General features: G+C 42.3%; 1 protein-coding gene across 10 annotated transcripts in view; it reads right to left on the bottom strand.

The window, feature by feature from the left end:
* Positions 1–6,985: 6,985 nt before the first annotated feature.
* Positions 6,986–19,713, bottom strand: part of PUM1 (pumilio RNA binding family member 1) — a 71,364-nt gene continuing 58,636 nt past the window's right edge. For all 10 annotated transcript variants that reach the window (XM_070950090.1, XM_070950094.1, XM_070950095.1 and 7 more), the window contains 9 exons: positions 19,299–19,535; positions 17,449–17,716; positions 15,834–15,963; positions 15,018–15,152; positions 14,008–14,145; positions 12,631–12,756; positions 11,645–11,766; positions 10,052–10,244; positions 6,986–8,803 (listed from right to left, as the gene is read on the bottom strand). In XM_070950090.1, coding sequence (XP_070806191.1) covers positions 8,672–8,803; positions 10,052–10,244; positions 11,645–11,766; positions 12,631–12,756; positions 14,008–14,145; positions 15,018–15,152; positions 15,834–15,963; positions 17,449–17,716; positions 19,299–19,535 — 1,481 coding nt within the window. In that variant the 3' untranslated portion in view covers positions 6,986–8,671. The remainder of the gene's footprint in view (positions 8,804–10,051; positions 10,245–11,644; positions 11,767–12,630; positions 12,757–14,007; positions 14,146–15,017; positions 15,153–15,833; positions 15,964–17,448; positions 17,717–19,298; positions 19,536–19,713) is intronic.

Here is a 19,713-nt window from a genome sequence, read left to right as displayed (position 1 = left end):
TAATAGCCAGTGGGTATTTGACTTCCCCAAAAAAAGACCCAATTTACTATGTTGTGGTTGGAGATTAGCAAGCCCACATTCGAGATCCGAGGGCTGCCATGGAGCGGGGTCTCTCATCCGTCACTCCAGCTCCTACCGGGAACATGAAAGGAGCCCCCAAATTGGCATCTCCCAGGCAATGGTGATGTCACCAGCTAATCCTTTCAACCCAGAAGTGCCTTGATAACTTCTGACATGAGTGCAATTTACCGAGTTTCTTAAATTTGCAAGCTATCTAATGGGAGAGCAAGAATCCTTAATACTTTTCAAGGCTGTATCATCTTGGAAAAGTAGTGGCAATGCTACATGTTCATCGTTGTGATCATGCTAGTTTCTGTGACAGTCTACTTATTACACAGAGAAATCTGCTTCAAGCACTACTGTTGTGGTCCCCCAGCAGCCTGCAGAGCTGGCAGCGGAGTCGGACAGTGAGGAGCTGGGGAGGAACATGGGCCAGTCCTGGAGTCTGGGGAAGGCCTGGATGAGAGCTCTGCGTTGGAGGCAGAGATGGGGCCAGGGCCATCTGGGAGTGATGCGTGGACTCCGGAGCCTCCAGAGTTGGACAACAAAGAGGCAGAGGAACAGGAGCAGCCTGTTCCTAGTGCGTGCATGCGCAGAGCTGCCAGAAGGCATGAACAGTTAAAACAAAAGGGAGAACTCGGGAGTAAGGCATGGAGATGATTGGCCTCTCCCATAAGGCTTAAAAGAGGAGCAAAGGCACATGGGCACTTTGCAGGAAAGCAACGTTGTTAATTCTGTTCCCAGTCGGCATCTCTGTTTGGTTCTGGAATCCGTGTGGCTTTGCCAAGTAGGTCTTTGGCAGAGTGTCAAAGGAGATAAAGATTGGTGATTATCCTGAATGACTTCTCCCAACTAATTGGGACTCAGCTGTGAATGCACGTAATTCACAGCTGTTGCAATAAAAGAGATTTTTGGGACTACTCGTGTGTTTTAATGACTCAGGAAGCCTAGGTCACAACAACTACACAGTAGAGTTCTTATGGTGATTTTAACTGTTAAAATATGATAGAAACCTTGGGGATGAAATAAGTTACCAATCTCATAAAAGTGGAACGAAAAATATGAGTGGTGGAGGAAAAATAAGAAAACAAGCCAAGTCACTGCTTCGGTAACTTCATTTTTTTTTTTTTTTACCAAAACAGGCCCAGATGTAATGGCTACTGGTAATATTGGAAGGAGTAAGAGAACTCACGGCAAGTGATTACAATCAGGCTTTTGAGAAAGGCCTTATTGTATCTAGATTCTCTTTTTGACAGAGATGGCTACCAATGGACACCATTTTAAGGAAAGAGGATTCCAATCATTCCCAGAGAGTCTCATGGAGGGGACCTAAGGGTCTTCCCCCTACTTCTTGACCTTTACCAGGTATGATGCCTACAGATGATGCCCGTTCTAGGCAGGGGGAGCCTATTGGCAGTCGGCCCCATATAGGCTCATGGAGATTGCCAAGATGACTTCTACAACGTGGAAAGGTCACCGAAGTAGTGTGTTGAGGTTGGGAGGTATCGGGCACAGACAGTGAATCTAGCTGGCCCTGCCCCTTCTTGTGACCATTATCTGGTTGAATTGGCTCAGGTGGAGTCTGCAGGAAGAGGGAAGAGCCCAATGGTGGTTGATCCCAGAGAGGCTCATGCAGAGGTCCTAAATGTCTCTTCATCCCTTTCTGGCAGCTGTGAGGTGCAATAGTCACTGATGGTGACTGTTCGTGTTGAGAAGAACTTGATGCATCAATGGGATCTGGTTGCCTTTCTGTCCTCTTCTGATAGAGGAGATTTGGAAAGTTCAGTGGTGATGGAACTCGTTGCAGGAGGTAGGAAACAAATGGCATTCGGCACCATACGGGCTCGTGGAGAGGGGTAAGATGCTGCCTCTTCCCTTTTTCATGATTGCCAGATGCAACAGCCACTGGTGGAGTTTGATCTGGGAAAGTGGAGGAGCCCAATGACTGTTGGGTCAAAGTAGGCCCATAAATATGACTCAGATGACTTGGCCTTATCTTCTGATAGTTGTCAGATTCAATGGGTTCTGGTGGCGTCTGGAATAGAAAGGTCTCCAACGGTGGCTGATTCCAAACAGGTTCATGAAGTGGGCCTAACGATCTCATTACACTCTTCTTGGAGGTCCTTGGATCAGCTACTTCTGTGGGGGTTTTCCCTGGAAAGGAGGCAGCTGATGGCTGTTGCTTCACGCTAGGATCGTGAAGATACAACGGTCCGTCTTTCTCTTTATGAGAACTGTCAAATTCAATAGGTACTGCAGGGGTCTGCAAGAAGAGAGAGGTGCCCAAAGGTGGCTGTTCCCAGACAGGCTCATGGAGGGGACCTAGACATCTATTCATCCATTTCCTACACTTGCGTGGAGGAATGACCACAGGTGGAGTCGGTTCTATCTCAATGGAATTCACTGGCGGTTGGTCCAAGATGGGCTCATGGAGAAGACCTGGCTCTTTGTCAATCCCCAGATGATAGCCATGAGGAGGAACAATTACTGATGGAATCTTTTCTACAGAGGGAGAGTCCAATGAGGGTTGTTTCCAGACAGGTTCATGGAGAGGGCTTGCTTCATTGGTTATTCCATTCTGATATTTGTCATAGGGATTTGCCATGGATGTTGTCTCTTCTGGGTGGGAGGAGCCCAGCAACCATTACCCCCAGCTAGTCTCATGAAGAAAGCCCATCTATCTTTCTCTCCATGGTGCTGGATGTGTGGTGAAATGGCCACTGGTGGAGATGTTTGCTGAGATTAATTTCTTGCAGTTTCCTGTTAAAACTTCGCAGCCTGGGCCTGCATGGTGAAGTTGCATGAATGGGGTTGATGAGTTGATAGATTGGACATCCCAGACTTTGTTGCCATTAATCATTATTGCATGGCTGGATGTGTCATCATGGGGGATGGAGAGTAGCCCTTTCCTATGATGCAACAGTCCCAGTTGCAATGTATGGCTGTGAAAGTTGGACCACAAGAAAGGTTGAGCGCCAAAGAATTGAGACCTTTGATCTATGGTGCTGCAGAAGACTCGTGGGAGTCTCTTGGACTGCAAGGTGATCAAACCGGTCAGTTCTAGAGGAGATCAACCCTGACTGCTCTTTAGAAGGCCAGATCCTGAAGATGAAACTGAAATACTTTGGCCACCTAATGAGAAGGAAGGCCTCACCGGAGAAGAGCTTAATGCTGGGAACGATTAAGGGCAAAAAGAAGGGGACAGCAGAGAACGAGGTGGATGGATGGAGTCACTGAAGCAGTAGGCATGAGCTTAAATGGACTCCAGAGGATGGTAAAGGACAGGAAGGCCTGGAGGAACATTGTCCATGGGGTCGCGATGGATCAGACATGACTTCGCAACTAACAACATCATCATAGAGGAGCCGTGGTGGTTATTATTTTCCCTGGCTTGGCTTGCTTGTACTGAGAGCAACTGCTTCTTCTTTATATGCAGTTCCTGAAGCCATTTGTGATGTCATGTGAGTGTGAGAGATTTGCACTACCATGGTAACTGAGCCATTCTTTGTGGCATAATTTTCTATAAAAACTAAAGTAATATAGTGTTTTTTTTTCTCTTGCACTCTGCTGATATATTTAGATCAGGAAAAGGCTTACAAATCTCTAAAGCCAATTAAAGATAACCAGCATGATCTCCCTGCCAGAGATTTTCAAAATGTTTCCTAGGTAATTAAAAAAAAACCTAGAATCCGAATGTCATTCATTAAGAAACTTCCCATCTCATCTGGAACACAGGTCTTGCTTGGTTGGTCAATGGCTTCTTGCTCTATCCTTCACTGGACTTGTAGACATCATCTCTATGCTCAAGACGTAGAATTAGAAAAATGGTTAAAATTTGGGAGAGAAACTACAAACTGACTATAGCCGTGGCCTATAAAGAATATCTTTACAAAATGTTTTATAGGTGGCATTTGCCACCAGCAAGATTGGCCAAGATGTACAAGAACTCCCCCACCAATTGTTGGAAATGTAACCAGACTCCAGGAACATACTACCACATGTGGTGGACACGTAAGAAAGCAAGAAGTTATTGGGAGAAAATTCATAATTGGTTAGATATGATAATTAAGCAACGTATTGAGTTCAAACCAGAAACGTGCCTTTTAGGTATACTGTCAGAAAGTTATGACAAAGCAACCATTTACTTAGTGTTACATATATTGACGGCAGCTAGAATTATATATACTAAATTTTGGAAAAATGCAAACACTCCATCAGATGATGACATACTGTATTTTTCGGAGTATAAGATGCTCCAGACTATAAGACGCACCTACCTTTTTTGGTGAGGAAAACAAGAAGAAGAAATCTGCCTCTGCCTCCCAGGAATTATGCCTTGTTGGAGCAAACAGCAAACAGCCTGCTTTACTTTCATTTTCGTTTTCAGCATAGCTTGATTGGCACAAGAAAAAAAAAATCTGCTCCAGCAATTTATCTCCTTGCAGCAAGCAGCAGAGGCCCACGCAAAACAGCTGAGAGCAAAACAGCTGAGAGTCGGGAGGCCGATCCAATCAACTTGTGCTAATTAGGATGTGCTGAAGCTGAACGGAGCTGTTCTTCTTGCTGTTTGCTGCAAGGAGATAAATTGCTGGGAGGCAGAGGCCAAAGGGTGGGTGCCAGTGGGTGGGCAAGGCTACATTCAGTGTATAAGATGCACCTAAATGCGGAAACAATTGAAGAATCCCAAGGTATCGCTGTATATAAATAGAGGCAAAATGTGCAGTTGAGTATTACATATAAAATGAATTTAACTTAATTTCCACACACTCTAAACCAGGGGTCTGCAACCTTAAACACTCAAAGAGCCATTTGGACCTGTTTCCCACAGAAAAGAAAATACTGTGAGCCACAAAACCTGGGTGGGCGTGGCCAACTCCACGTCACTCACTTCCACCAATCACATGACACACCCCTAGCCACGCCTACCCAGCCGGTCATTAGGGCAGAGAACCGATTGTTAAAAAACATCAGGAACCACAAAACCCTTTTGACAACTCACTCTCCCTCCCTCCCTCCCCCCTCTCTCTCCCTCCCTCCGTATCTCTGTCTCTGTCTCTCTCCCTCTCTCTGTCTCTGCCTTGGCCGCTTCTCCATCTACCACCATCGCCCTTACCTTCTCAGGCCAGGCAGAGTGACTGGGAGGGGAGGGCGAGGGGCGGGGCCAGCCAGTGGTGGGATCACCTGACAGGGAGCCACAGCAGAGGGCCCAAAGAGCCGCATGCGGCTCCAGAGCCACAGGTTGCTGACACCCACTCTAAACATTAATATTTGTGAGTGTCAACAAGCATTGACACCCACAAGAGTTTTAAACACACCAGGAATTTTTAACTCTGGTTTGTTGAGTAAGCCACAGCAGCTACCGGTAGAATCAACAATAAACACCATGTCATACACCACCAATTTCGAATCAATGATTGGCTTCATGTATGAGATTAATGTGATTTATCATGATTCATCAGTGAAATTAGAATATACCTAGGATAGGTCATACATTTCCCTTTTTTTTTTTTTGGCTGTGTCCAAACAACATACTTAACCAGATCATTGCGCATTTTGACAAACTTTAGGTTGGTTACTTTTAATCTTGGTTATTGTTGGGGATGGCTTAGTACATTGTGTGAACACCATCAATCCAATCCTGAAAAACCAAGCTCTAGTCTAATACATCTTAATTATTTTGAGAAGGTATTGCACATTTTCTTAACTCAGCTTTATTGCAAACCCCCTTGGAATATATAAAACAGGTTGCAGCTCCCTCAAGTGGCCTAAATTGGACACATAGAATCCACAACTGTGTTTCTCTAAAATGCACATTGAACAAAGTCCAAAATGCTGTACTTTAGACTTTTTACAATGAGGTAAAAACAAAACCATATTGTTGAAAAAAAGCTAATTATTGTGAATCTATGGGTCAATTAATTGCTATTCACTTTTTAAAATATGTTAACTAGCAAGTCTTCAAATATATAAGAATTGATGCCCTCTCCTAGTCACAGGGAATTTTAGTTAAGATTGTACATAAACTTCCTTTTAAAACCATTTCTGGGTTCCATGACAGTTGCAGTCCTATCCTTGTGAGTAGACACCACTGAACTAAATAGGATTTACTTGTGAGCAGACCTGTCAGGTTCCTATACGGTTTGGATTTGACTTAACATTACTGTCTGTTCAAAAAAATAATAATCATGGTTTATTATTACTGTATGTCAAGTATTTCTGCCCATATTCAGAAGACAGCCTCGTAAGGAAAAGTATTAAGAGATATATTTGGTTAATTAAAGGAACCCTATACCATAAGACGCGGTGGCTCAGTGACTAAGACGCTGAGCTTGTTGATCGAATGGCCAGCAGTTCAGCGGTTCGAATTCTTAGTGCCGCATAACGGGGTGAGCTCCCGTTCCTTGTCCCAGCTTCTGCCAATCTAGCAGTTCGAAAGCACGTAAAAAATGCAAGTAGAAAAATAGGGACCACCTTTGGTGGGAAGATAACAGTGTTCCATGCGCTTTTGGCGTTTAGTCATGCTGGCCACATGACTACGGAGACATCTTTGGACAGCGCTGGCTCTTCGGCTTTGAAACCGAAATGAGCACCGTCCCCTAGAGTCGGGAACGACTAGCGCATATGTGCAAGGGGAATCTTTACCTTTACCTATCACCATAAGAAACAAGATAATACCGTTCTCTCTCACTGGAATTAAGACTGATGGTTTAAATGAAGTTCTCTATATCAGTATATCATCTTGATCTTTGCTGCCTAGAACCATCTTCAGCAAAAAAACAAAAACAAAATTTGCCATTCATTATGTAACCATCATGCAATCACAAGAACTTTCCCTGCATCTGAGTACTTCCCCTCATCCATTTTCTTTTAAATACTCCACTCTGGACTTAAACTATATTGAAAATACTCAAACGAAACACAAATCCAGATTCCAAAGTTCTGTATTTTTCAAAATAAAGATCACACATTGTTTAGAGACAATCTACACAAGAGTTACAAAAAATAGTTGCCCAGGCATAAGCATACACAGGTTTGTTAATTATACACATATGGTTACAAGTGTGCTCGCAAAAAGGTTCATTGGAAATATACACAAGGCTCTGTAAATGTACACCGTGTAGTGTTACAATTCTATATTCAAACAAGGAAAATTGACAGTATGTTACATTCACTTACAAGTAGACAAAATGCAAAATACAGTTTATCTTCTGTACAAAAAGGCAAAGTGATTTCACACTTTACAAGGTGAGAGAGGGACTCTGATTGAAAAGGAATTAAGGGGTGTGTTTTTATTTTATTTTTTTACTGCCACAAAATAAGTAAAACATTGCTTTTCTTTTTTCAAAGAGTCAAATAAACACTATTTTTTAACTGAATCGTTTGTGTGTAACATTTAGAAAGGATTGCTACTCTCTTGACTAGGTGACAAATAAAAAAAAAAAAACCCAAGCATTTTTCCTTTTAAACATTAACCAGGCTGTATAAAGAGAACATTTCTTTCCAAAGAAAAAAATTTACTTCTGGTTGAAATTACAATTTACAATATACAACACTATATGCTACGACCATAAAAGGGGTGAATATACACTGAAATGCACAGGTTTTGCTAATTTATTTTCTTACCAAAAATGGGTTTATGTTGATTCAAACTTCTCCACATTTACATTACAGAGGTTTACAAATGTACAATTGTACAATCAAAAGTATGTTCCACTACTAGGGTACATTATAGATACAGATTAGACATCAAAACAAGAAAATACTACAAATTTTTATATATGCAAAGTCTACACCAAGTATACACTATATATTTATAGAAGCAAGACCAAAGTTGAATTGGATTCTTTTCTACATGCTAAATAATTAAAAAAAATTGCCTCTGTGTTAACAGAAGAACTGTAGTAGGGCAGTAACCACACACCAACCAGCTATTTAAAAAAAACTCTTGGTGTGTATGTTTTCTCCCCAAAGTTGACTGCTAAGCTCAATTCTTTAGCACTTGGTACTATGAAAAAAGAATTTTTTAAAAGTCTGTGAAACTTAAAAACTTACCTTAAATTGAAGCTTTAGCAAACTGATTTTTTTTTTTAAATTTATAAACAGTGTTAAATGCAGATCTGCGCAATTTAACTAAAACTTCTCCTTGAGTGTGGACTAAAAGAGAACAAAACGGTTGTTTCCAAAAAGCTCTCCTGTAAGGTAGAGGAGTTAAAAACGTTTTTTTTTTTAAATTTCATATTAGCCACTTTGAAAGTTTCCATATTTGAAATAGTTACATCAGTGAACAAAAATGTGGCTTTCCATGTACATTTGTTGCCTATGTACAAGAATTCTATACACCACTGAAACAGCAGGGCAATTTAAAAAAATAATTAGTACATGTTATGCAGGATAAAATTAAAGAAATTTACAAAGGGGTTTTTTTTTCCTCCCGTCCCCTCCCAGCTTTTTTCTGTTTAAATTTGTTGACTAGTTTTATTTTGTCTTTCTCGTAATATCTATATGTTGAGCAACCATGAATATTTTTCAAAGTATATATTAGAGCTTGACAGGTTGCTGGTTGTGAATTCCAGGTACTATGGTCACAAATTCTCTTCCGTAGCTCAGTGTTTCAGATGATGCCATTTGGTGGTCCACAAATAGGCCCAAGGTCAACCCCGTTCTTCATGTAATACTTCTCCAGCTTGGCCAAGATGTGTTTCCCGTACGTGTATTTGCGGAGAGTGGCAATGTGAGGTCGGATCTAGGGGATGAGGGTAGAGGAATTTAAGCACAAGTGGTTCACAAGTACACTCACACAAGTACACTATGACTGCTGAATTACATAGGATCAGGGTTATCATCCTGGATTACACAAGTGATCCTGAAATAAATAGTCTGACAAGAGATAAATCAAGCTGCCAGAGTGGATTTAATAGCAATAGCACTTAGACTTATACACCGCTTCACAGTGCTTTTACACCCTCTCTAAGTGGTTTACAGACTCAGCATATTGCCCCCAACAATCTGGGTCCTCATTTTACTCACCTCGGAAGGATGGAAGGCTGAGTCAACCTTGAGCCTGTTGAGATTTGAACTGCCAAATTGCAGGCAGCCGACAGTCAGCAGAAGTAGCCTGCAGTACTGCACTCTAACCACTGCGCCACCACGGCTAATGCAAACTTTGAACTAGGCAATGAATGGCAACAGCCATTTCTAGCTTCATACAGACAGTGCCATGATCTGTTGTAAGAGTGAATTCAGAGACCAATGAAACTAAGCCAAATTGGACCTTGGAAACTTGGTTGAACTGGCAGGTGCAAAACGGAGGTGCCAAGTTCTGACCAGCCAGTATTAGGGAGACACATCTGCATGCAATGATTTATACTTCCTCTGAAGTTTTCCCATGTTTTTCCAATCCCTGTAATGATCTGGGATCCTCCCAAATAATGCATTTTAATGTGTGTCATCCAATCCCTTGGTAGTCATCATGGTTGTGAATTAAACTAGTGGTCCCCAATCTTTCTGGCTTGGGGAAGAATAGTTGCATGCAAGCGGCAGGTGTGCACGTTCACACTAGTGGAGCTGTGTGTGTATGCGCGCTCACCCGCTGCTTGTGTAGCCCTGTTCCAAATGGGTGGCAACCCAGGGGTTGGGGATCCCTGCATTACACGATATTCACTTGCATTCTGATCCCTCTTCATGATATTCAGTAATATAAACTGAATAATGCAAAACCAGCACATATGATTCATTTAAACAGTATTTGTATTTTAGTAGGGAAAGCAGATTCCCCCCCCCACCCCCAAAACCCATCATTCAAGATGCTATCCTATAACAAAAACACAGAGGTAGCTTTGACACAGCTTCTGTTGTTCTGATAAGCAACTCTGAAGGGGGAGTGGCATCTTTCAGGTCCTTGGGTAGTACCTCCAAGAAATGGCTTTCCGTGGTTTTTGCTTTGGCTGTATTCCAACCAAATAGAACAGGCAAATCCAGGCCATCGACTCACCTTGTGCATCACAATCTTCCTTTGGGCTGGCTCTGCCACATCAATCATTTTCTGTACCACGTAATTGGCATACTGATCTTTCATCATGGTGTATAAGGCACTGTGAGGGCCATCGTTCATAGTACACACCTCATCAATCAGCATGGCTCGTTCAGTGCGGGAGGCATGCGTGACACATTTCTCCACGACATTGCTGTAGCAAATTAGAAAGGATACCGGTTATTTGCTGGCATCCCAACAGGCATCCATATCAATGGATTTTGCAAAGTATTTCACGCATCTCCAAGTGTGGATATGCACATCCACAGAGGAAAGAGTTATAAAACATTTGAACTGTTTTCTCCTTGTTACATAAGAATGCAGACTGGGAAATTGAAATAAATGGTCAGGACTGAGTTTTAGCTTGAGACTGAGAGGCAGTGTCCTCTATAAGCAAGATTCAAAATAGGCTCACTAATGTTGGCTAACTGATATCAAGAGCAACTAGAAATAATGCACAGATATTATCTAAAGATAAAGGTTCCCCTTGCACATATGGGCTCATTGTTCCCGACTCTAGGGGGCGGTGCTCATCTCTGTTTCAAAGCCGAAGAGCCAGCATTGTCCAAAGACATCTCCGTGGTCCTGTGGCCGGCATAACTAAACGCCAAAGGCACACGGAACACTGTTACCTACCCACCAAAGGTGGTCCCTATTTTTCTACTTGCATTTTTTACATGCTTTCGAATTGCTAGGTTGGCAGAAGCTGGGACAGGTGACAGGATCTCACCCCATTATGCGGCACTAGGGATTCGAACTGCTGAACTGCTGACCTTTTGATCGACAAGCTCAGCACCTTAGCCACTGAGCCACCGCATCCCTTAGATACTACCTACATTCATCTCAAAAACAACTGCTTTACAACATAGCATGTCCCCATCTCTAACTTCTTCACTTACCCTTAAAAGGTATCCTGAATTGACAAATATAAAATAGTTGGTTGGACTAGAATGAAGATTATGTTTCTAAATACACACTGAACACTACTTCATATCAACAGCAAAATTGCTCATAGATATTCTTAGTTCCTGAAGGAGTAACAACTTCATCCTTCTCTAGTATTCTACATTACACTACACAGAAGCTGCCCCCAGCTGGAATTAGATAATACTTTGGTCCTGATTTGGAGGGACGTGTTGGTGCAAACATTCTTTACTCCCACAGATTTGAATTATGTTCCATACAAGGGCAGTACTGGATAAAACTAAGCAACACAACACCAAGAGATAACCTAATCTTTCATCTTGGTCTGTTCCGTGACTGCATTTGAACTCTGCTCATGCAGAATTCATGATTCCAGTACCATTTAGCTTCTCCCCAACTTCCCAATGCCACATTCTGCCTTATGTAACTGTGCCCACTAAAGAGAAAATACATTTGCGGGATGGGAGCAAAACTAATAAATGTTTTATCATTACGAGGCATTCTGATGCTTTATTTTGAAGCTGTAGCTTTTCTGTCCATATATGAAGAACAGAATCTTTTCCCATTTCAGGTTTTTTTTCCCTACAGCTAATTATTTAGAAATAGACAGAAAAGGAATGATGATGATACCTGGCAAATTTGTGCTGACTCAGTACAAGCACGTTGCCTCTAATTTCTGCCACGATCTTGCTTTTATCTTCAGGTCGCCCATGTTCAAGTACATGTTGGATAACATAGTTCCCATATTGATCCTGTTTGGGTAGACAAACAGGAGATTTAAGTCTTAAAACCCTTTTTATGTTAAATATCCTTAAAACGCAATTGCGATTACGCAGTACTGTGTAATAAGCTGGGCTGTAATCAAATCAACTAATTACAATTTTCACTTCTGAAATGGAATGCCAAAACCATTGCCTTCTCATTGAATTCTTTCTGTGTCAAATGTGTATCCCAACTTTCATTCAGGAACTTAACACAATGTATACAATGCTTGTGCCTATTTTTCCCCACAAAAGCCTGAGAGGTAGATTGGTGAGTTGAATAGGATACCCAGTTGCTACGTTTCCTACTGCTAGTCTAACACCTTTAATAGTATAAGTCAATGTTTCTCAGCCTTGGGCTACAATTCACAGAATTCTCCAGCCAGCTATGCTATGCTGGCTGGGGAATTCTGGAAGTTGAAATCTACACATTTTATAAGTTGCCACGGTTGACAAACTCTGGTATGCATTTGATCCTTGTTTAGCTACCACAATTGGGATCGACAACTAAGAAAGTGAAATCACTACTACGCTCATGATCTTACTTCAGCATTCCTTTGCTTTACAGACCTGCTAAGGTCATACATGCAAGTATTGGTCATCAAGTAACTTTTTCATTACTATTGCAAACTGTGATTGGTCACTAAGCAAGGCAGTCGCTAAGCAAGGGCTACCCACACCCTGTATTTTATGCCCTTCTCCAATCTGGTTATCTTCTGGAGGTGGGGAGTTAAACTCTCAAGATTTGCCCACCCAGCATCATCATCGCTGAGAATTTTGAAAGCCGATCACCTATCCGGAGAACATCCCAATACCAGAAGTCTGTGCAATTTCATGTATGATTTGACAGATTACCTGCACAAGCTGTTCTGTGTGTTGATGAAGCTCTTCCAGGATAGGGAGGGTCTGTTCAGGTAGACAGTGTTCAAGGATCCTCTGAATGACCCGGCAGCCATAGGGATGGGTTGACAAGGCAAACACCTGAGTTCAACAGACAGAGGTGAGGACAGGGTAAAAATCCTTATTCAGAACAGCCTAAATTTAAAACAAACAAACAAAACAACAACAACAGGCAATGTAGCATGTCAAATATTTTTCTTAATACTCGCTAGTTTATCACTCACTGCCAGGCTCCAAAAAACTGTGAAACTGAATTCTTTGTACATTTTAAAACTTGATGTTAAGATCGATGGTGACATGGTGCAGTTGGAAGAAAAATGGTCATTTTGAGCTTTCAAAACGTCATCTTGAACTACCTTGTTTTCCTGCAGTTCTGGAAAAGAGAAGGTAGCCTTGGCCTACTGCATGCTGGATTATGTGAACACGGCAATGCTTTTAGCTTTCTGCACATGACTTCTTGGCTCTTCTCACGCGCAGGGCCCTAAAATCCTGCTGAAGGATTCAAATACTTTTTTTTTTTTAAACTGGCTGTTCGTTTTAGAGAGATATCTATCCCCATAGGATACTTTGACTTTCCATCCCTTCTTAAAACTTAGCTCATTTTTATGATTTTTGCTTTTCAGCTCTTTAATTTGTTTGAGTGCATACACAATTTGCTCAGTGACTTTGGGAAAATATTTGGAATTTAGACAATGCAAGGCAGAAACGTGGAGATGCACTTCCATATCCACACACATATAGGTCTGAAGAAATTTTCCATCTTTCATTGCTCTTTGCCTCTCCCAACACTTTCCCAGTTACTCTGTATGAAACAATATACATATATTGGTGAAATTGGGGGGGGGAGGTGCTATTGGAGAGCAGCAGACAAGGGGCACAGATCAGGTCACTAAGTGTAACTTTTCAAGGGAACAAAGCAGAGGTGGGTTTCAGCAGGTTCTGACCAGTTCTGGAGAACCGGTAGTGGAAATTTTGAGTAGTTCGGAGAACCGGTAGTAAAAATTCTGACTGGCCCCGCCCCCACCTATTCTCTGCCTCCCAAGTCCCAGCTGATCGGGAGGAAATGGGGATTTTACAGTATCCTTCCCCTGCCACACCCACCAAGACATACCCACCAAGACACACCCACAGAACCGGTAGTAAAAAAATTTGAAACCCACCGCTGAAACAAAGCATTTAAATGATCTGGTAACCTGATCATCATCCTGCCATTTAATTAAAGATAGAGTACCCAAAATTAACTCCTTCTGCCCTGCTGTTTTACATCAATTTCCCCACCTCCTAATGTCTGTGTACATTCTCCATCAAATATGCACACAAACACCTTCTTACCTGCCCCTTAAATGCATCAATTATAAACTGCAAGGATTGTGGCTGCACACATTCAATGCATTTTTGCACAACATGATTTCCATTCTGGTCTTTTACACATTTCAAGACGTGGCCATCCAGTTCTCGGACCATCTCGTTCTATGGAAGAAGGGACAGAGAAACAAAGAGAAAGCACCACCAGAACCGCAGACAACAAGTACTGTTAAACAACCAGGCCTTAAGAATCAGCTAAGATTCTTCATCCTAAACTCCCAAGCACTGATCCAGCAAGATTCTCATGGATCTTGGGCAAAATGAAGCTGCCTTCTCCCATCTCCTGTTTCTGATCACCAGGAACTGAATCACAACAAATTAAAATCCAACATGGTTTTGGAAACGACATGATATTGCTCTGGTCACCCAAGTGTTTGATTCATAAATATTTCAAAATTTCAAGCTCAAAACGGGATGGTTTAAAACTCTTCTGGAATGGTCAGAAGTGCATCCAAACTGCAGTCTTGAGCTTGGAACAGAGTGTTTCAAAATTCAGGGTGTTTTTTGAGTTCAAAACATTTTGCAGAGACCTATTATTTGATTTTTTTTTAAAAAAAAGACCCATCTGCGCTTGCCAATCGCAAGAGTAGATTTTGCTGAATGGGTTGTGGGCACGTGGGCCTCAAAAGACGAATGTCCCAACTGCAGCTCCTCCTAGCTAGCAATCACCATTCCTCCCCCCACCCCCCCAAGTAAATAACGGAACAAAGACTGCAAAGGACCTTTTATTGTTTTCTTCACGACCTTTATGGCAAACATGATCTGGGGAAGCATACACACAAGCATCCCCTTGCCCACCAACACCTAGTCTTGCGCTCCCCAGAAGTCTTTCGCTATTTGCACACATACACAGGTTACAGAATAGATCACAATCACAAACCACTAAAAGGAGAAAAGAAAACACAAAGACAAAGCTTAATTGAAAAGGAAACACTGACATGTAACATCAAGAGATAAAATTAAAATGGGAAACTTACAATTACCTGCTGGTCTGGGGGAATAAACTCAAGAGCCTTTTGTATAACTCGGCAGCCGTACATCTGCAAAGCCAGGGAAAGGACATGGCCACGGATACGTTCTGCTAAGGCCAGCTTCTGTTCTAGGCTGCCAAACTAAAAGCAATGACAAAGAGTTACAAGACATATGTCAGAGTTTATTAAAACACATCAGAGCAGGTTAAAAAGATAAAGGCTCCCCTCCCACATATGTGCAAGTCGTTCCCGACTCTAGGGGGCAGTGCTCATCTCCGTTTCAAAGCCGAAGAACCAGCGCTGTCTGAAGACGTCTCCGTGGTCATGTGGCCAGCATGACTAAACGCCAAAGGTGCACGGAACGCTGTTATCTTCCCACCAAAGGTGGTCCCTATTTTTCTACTTGCATTTTTTACCTGCTTTCGAACTGCTAGATTGGCGGAAGCTGGGACAAGGAACAGGAGCTCACCCTGTTACATGGCACTAGGGATTCGAACCGCTGAACTGCCGACCTTTCAATCGACAAGCACCGCGTCTTAGCCACTGAGCCACCGCCTCCCTTCTCAGAGCAGGTTAAAACCCAGAGCAGGTTAATTTATAGTGTTTCTAAATGGCCAAAATTTTGCAAAGACTGCCACAGGAAGTTTCTGCATTCCCACATGAGATTTCACATCATCATGACTGCATGAGATTAGGGGTGGGAAGGAAACAGTGATGTTCACCTGAAAAGTTTGCCAGCTCCTGAATCATTCCGCTTAATTTGCGGCTCAGCCAAATGGAAACAATACCTTCTCTGAAAATAGCACTGTAAACAGGACTCACCTCAAAAAATTTCTGGATTACATAATTTCCAAACACATCAACCATCAGCTGATAGGCTGCCTGTAGGATTTCATTAAAGACAAGCTGTCTTTCAGCTGGGGTGGCACGTTCCAGTTTAAGCTGGATAAACCTGGAGAGGGTACAATTAAACAAGGAATTTGCATGGCTGATGTTGTTGTATTTTTTTTGAAACTTGAAATTATGGAAGTAAGATAACTGCCTAGCCTGGCATAAACCAAATAAAATAACAGGACTGAGATTTTTCTACTAGATTAATTTAACCATTACCCTCCAGCCAGCAATTCCCTATTGATTTTAACTCAAAATAAGCATAAATCCAATGATACCAATTACTACCAGCATGCTGAAGCATATAAACCTTTTTATACAAAAATAACTCTTCCTGTCTTTGCCTCAGGACAGCTCCTTGAACAAGAGCTTTTAGAAACAAGTTGCTCCTAGAATCGGAAGGCTTTCCTTTATGGCAGAGGTCTTCAAACTTTGCAGCTTTAAGACTTGTGGACTTCAACTCCCAGAATTCTCCAGCCAGCATAGCCAAGTTTGAAGACCTCTGCCAATGCTGGCTGGAGAATTCTGGGAGTTGAAGTCCACAAGTCTTAAAGCTGCCAAGTTTGAAGACCTCTGCTCTATGAAAATGAGCTAAAAACTCTTGTGAAGATTTTAAAGTTGCTTTAAGAATTTCATTTTTTTGGCAATCTTTTGGACAATTTTATGCAGTTTCTACTGCCAGTCCATTCTACTGTCCTATTCCTTAAAGAAACAATTTCTAAACATTGATAGGAATGGACTGTCTCAGCCACATGCCAATCCTGAAGGCCTTCAATGATCACCCCAGGTCTTCAAAATCCAAACTGTATTTTTAACGTGAAAAGAGGATGAAACATGCAATTGTATCAGCCACATTCTAGCCAGCTGGGGTGTCCTTGGGTCAGTTTTTTTAGCCCTAGGAAGAACACAATGGCAAACCACTTCTGGAAAAAAATTGCCAAGAATAGTATGGATTTGTCGATGTAGTTGCCAGGAATGAAGACTGACTCAAAGAGACCAAAACAAAAACCTCCCCAATAGGAATATAGACTAATCTGATTGTCAGCGTTCCAAGTAATGCACCCATAGAAAGCAGAATTCCAAGGCAGTAGATTCCTCAAAGAACAATTTATTGGATACATCAATTGGCACAACTGGTGGAAAACCGACTCTGAAAGTTCCCGCAGTTTTTACCTAATTAAAAATTGAAAGTTTCCCCTTCCCCCCAAGTCATTGTCTAATAGAGGTGCTGACCGGCTGCTTGGTTACTCCACTCCTCCTCTCCCCATCCATCTGTTGGGATGTCCTTGGTTCCCACAGGAAAACCTTTTGTTTTGACTACAAACCCCAACTATCTATTTCCCCCCTTCTCCTGCCTTGTGGCAACCCTGAAGCCTCAAAGATGGCCTCAGCCAGGTTCGATTCAGGGTTGACACCGATTCTGCAGGGCTCCATCATGTCCTGCAGAATGCTACTCAAACACTATGCTTGGCCCGGGGAAAAAAAAAACAAAATCCCCGCACTCTTTTTCTATAAAAGTTCTCCTCTGCTCGTTCTCCCCACTCGCCTTGATCCATGTTGATCCTGGGAAAATTCCATAATGTGACCAGCAATCTCTCTCAACTGCAGGTTCGGGTACCGGTTATTACGGAAGTCTTCGAGCAGCCTGCTGCGGCCGGAGGGCATGACATCGGACATCCCATAGCGCAAACGCGAGGACGGGAAGAGGGTGCTGCTGGGACTGAAGAGACTGGAAGCGCTGCTTGCACTCCGGTACTTGGCTTCAGCTCCAGGGGCAGCAGAGATGTAACGGCCACTTCCATTTGTGAGACCGCCTGCAAGGATTTTTTTTTTTTTAATTAAAATACCAGAGGTAGTTTACGTGGCTAATAAGAATGCTTCAAGCTGAAAACACATGGAGTCATTTTCCCCAGGCTGGAACTGAAGTGGGACAGACTTTTAACAAAAAAAAAAAATGTGCATGTGATCATTCAGTGGTTGATTTTAGCCATGAAGGCAAGCTGTGGTTTCTATGTCCTTTGAACCTTCGTCCCTTTCTTTACCGGCACTACAGGGGTGATTAGTTAGTTTCCATCATCATCGTCGTCTTTTAACGACCCCATAATCCCTTGTGGGGTGGAGTCTGAGCGACTGAATGGAGCTAGCAGAATATTTTAATAGCGGGATGCTCTTCCTGCCGCCAATGTGGAGTTTTGTTCAGCAGATATATTCTCAATGTGCCCAAAGAGAGAAATATCTGCCTCTATGTAGGATCGAACTCACAGCCTCCTGATTGTGAGGCGATTTCTATATCCGGCTTTAAAAGTCTCCAATGAAGGAGGGCTAAAATGAGCCAGCCCTCTCCCCACAAGAAAGCACCACCAGAGAAAACCAAGCTCCTACCACACCTTTGCTGCCATAAAATGAGCTTTACACAAGTAATTTTAGCAGATGAGTAGTTTTTATTTTCTCAGAAAAACCATAATCAGGACCTATCACTTAGCAAAAGTGTAACTTTGCTGCTTAAAAAAAAAAGCTGCTAGAGTTTTAAGCTTAATAGTATGCAAACACATAAATTCTACTTCGACTGCCACTGGTGATACTTCTTTATTGGAACATCTTACGTATTATCCTATTCTTCTCCATCTTTCTATTTGCTAGCATATGGCTTTGGAAAAGCATTCTGTGCAGATTCCCTAGAAGATGTGCCTCGATCAATATACCCAGCCACAATCTGGGTGTGAAATTACGTTATCTATAACCTACAGGTGTGCAACCCTATCAAAAGCCAAACGTGGAACAATCCTGGATCCAGCACACTTTTGGATATACAGCCATTCTGTTTCCTGGGATGCCATCATCTTTCAGGCCAAGAAAAAAGGCTGGGGTCAAAAGCCAGTAAGGAAAAAAGCTCCTGGCTAACAAGACTAAAAGGATAACAATTTAAGGACCTTGCATTCACAAAAGGAATATTGCCTAATATCGGGATTCTGCTGGTAATTCTGGCTGAGACAAACAAAAAGCAGCTTTATAAGGATTACAGCTCCTTTTTAAGATAGAAGTCTTCTGAACTTCTTTAACTGGGCAAAGCAGGGGTTCAAATCATGCTAGGCCCACAAAACAGTTTTGCAGAGCAGGGGTTTCAAGAAGGAAGGTTCCTAGCCAGTTCAGATTTAGGACTTTTGAGGCCCTGCCACATCTGCAGGAATATCTAACCAAGCAATATAAGTCATTTAGCATACAACAGTAGATAAATGGTATCCTTCCAATACTTTGAATTAGCTGTCCTATGCTGTCAGTCAAACCATCTGGAGGACAGCAAGCTTCCTGCAAGCAGTGGGCCAGATGGGAAACAACGAGCAGCTGCAGCTTCAACCAAGATGCCAATTTAACCTGTGAGAACAGTGGTGTCCTTACCAAGGTTTAAGCTTGAAGAGGAGCCATGAGAAGACAAAGATGGTGGGGGAGTTTGAGAATGGCCAGGTCCTTGACTAGGCAAAGGCATGCCTACCGGACCCGGTGAAGAGGAAAATCCAAGGCCATTATAAAAGCTATGTCCTATAGGAGTCAAATTGCTGGATGTCCTCTTGTAGAGATCAGTGCTGCCTGTGAGGGAATCTCTGCGAGAACCGCTGCCTGTGTTGGAATTGGCAACTGAAAGAGAAAGGAAAGGAGGTGAGGAGTGAAAGGTTTCATCAGTTAAGGAAAGGAGGATCCTGAGAAGAAGGAATACCACTGGGTCTAATTATCAAAGCAAAACTGAAAGATTGAGAATTATCTCCAAAGGCTACTAGAATTCTTTCTAATTAACAGAAACAGGCATGCCAAGAAG

Source organism: Pituophis catenifer, unplaced genomic scaffold (assembly GCF_029215685.1).
Source record: "Pituophis catenifer annectens isolate HBS135680 unplaced genomic scaffold, rPitCat1.0.hap2 SCAF_9, whole genome shotgun sequence".
In the NCBI taxonomy this organism is placed as follows: domain Eukaryota; kingdom Metazoa; phylum Chordata; class Lepidosauria; order Squamata; family Colubridae; genus Pituophis; species Pituophis catenifer.
Note: the sequence above shows the minus strand (reverse complement) of the source record. Positions and strands in the feature narration are given on the sequence as shown.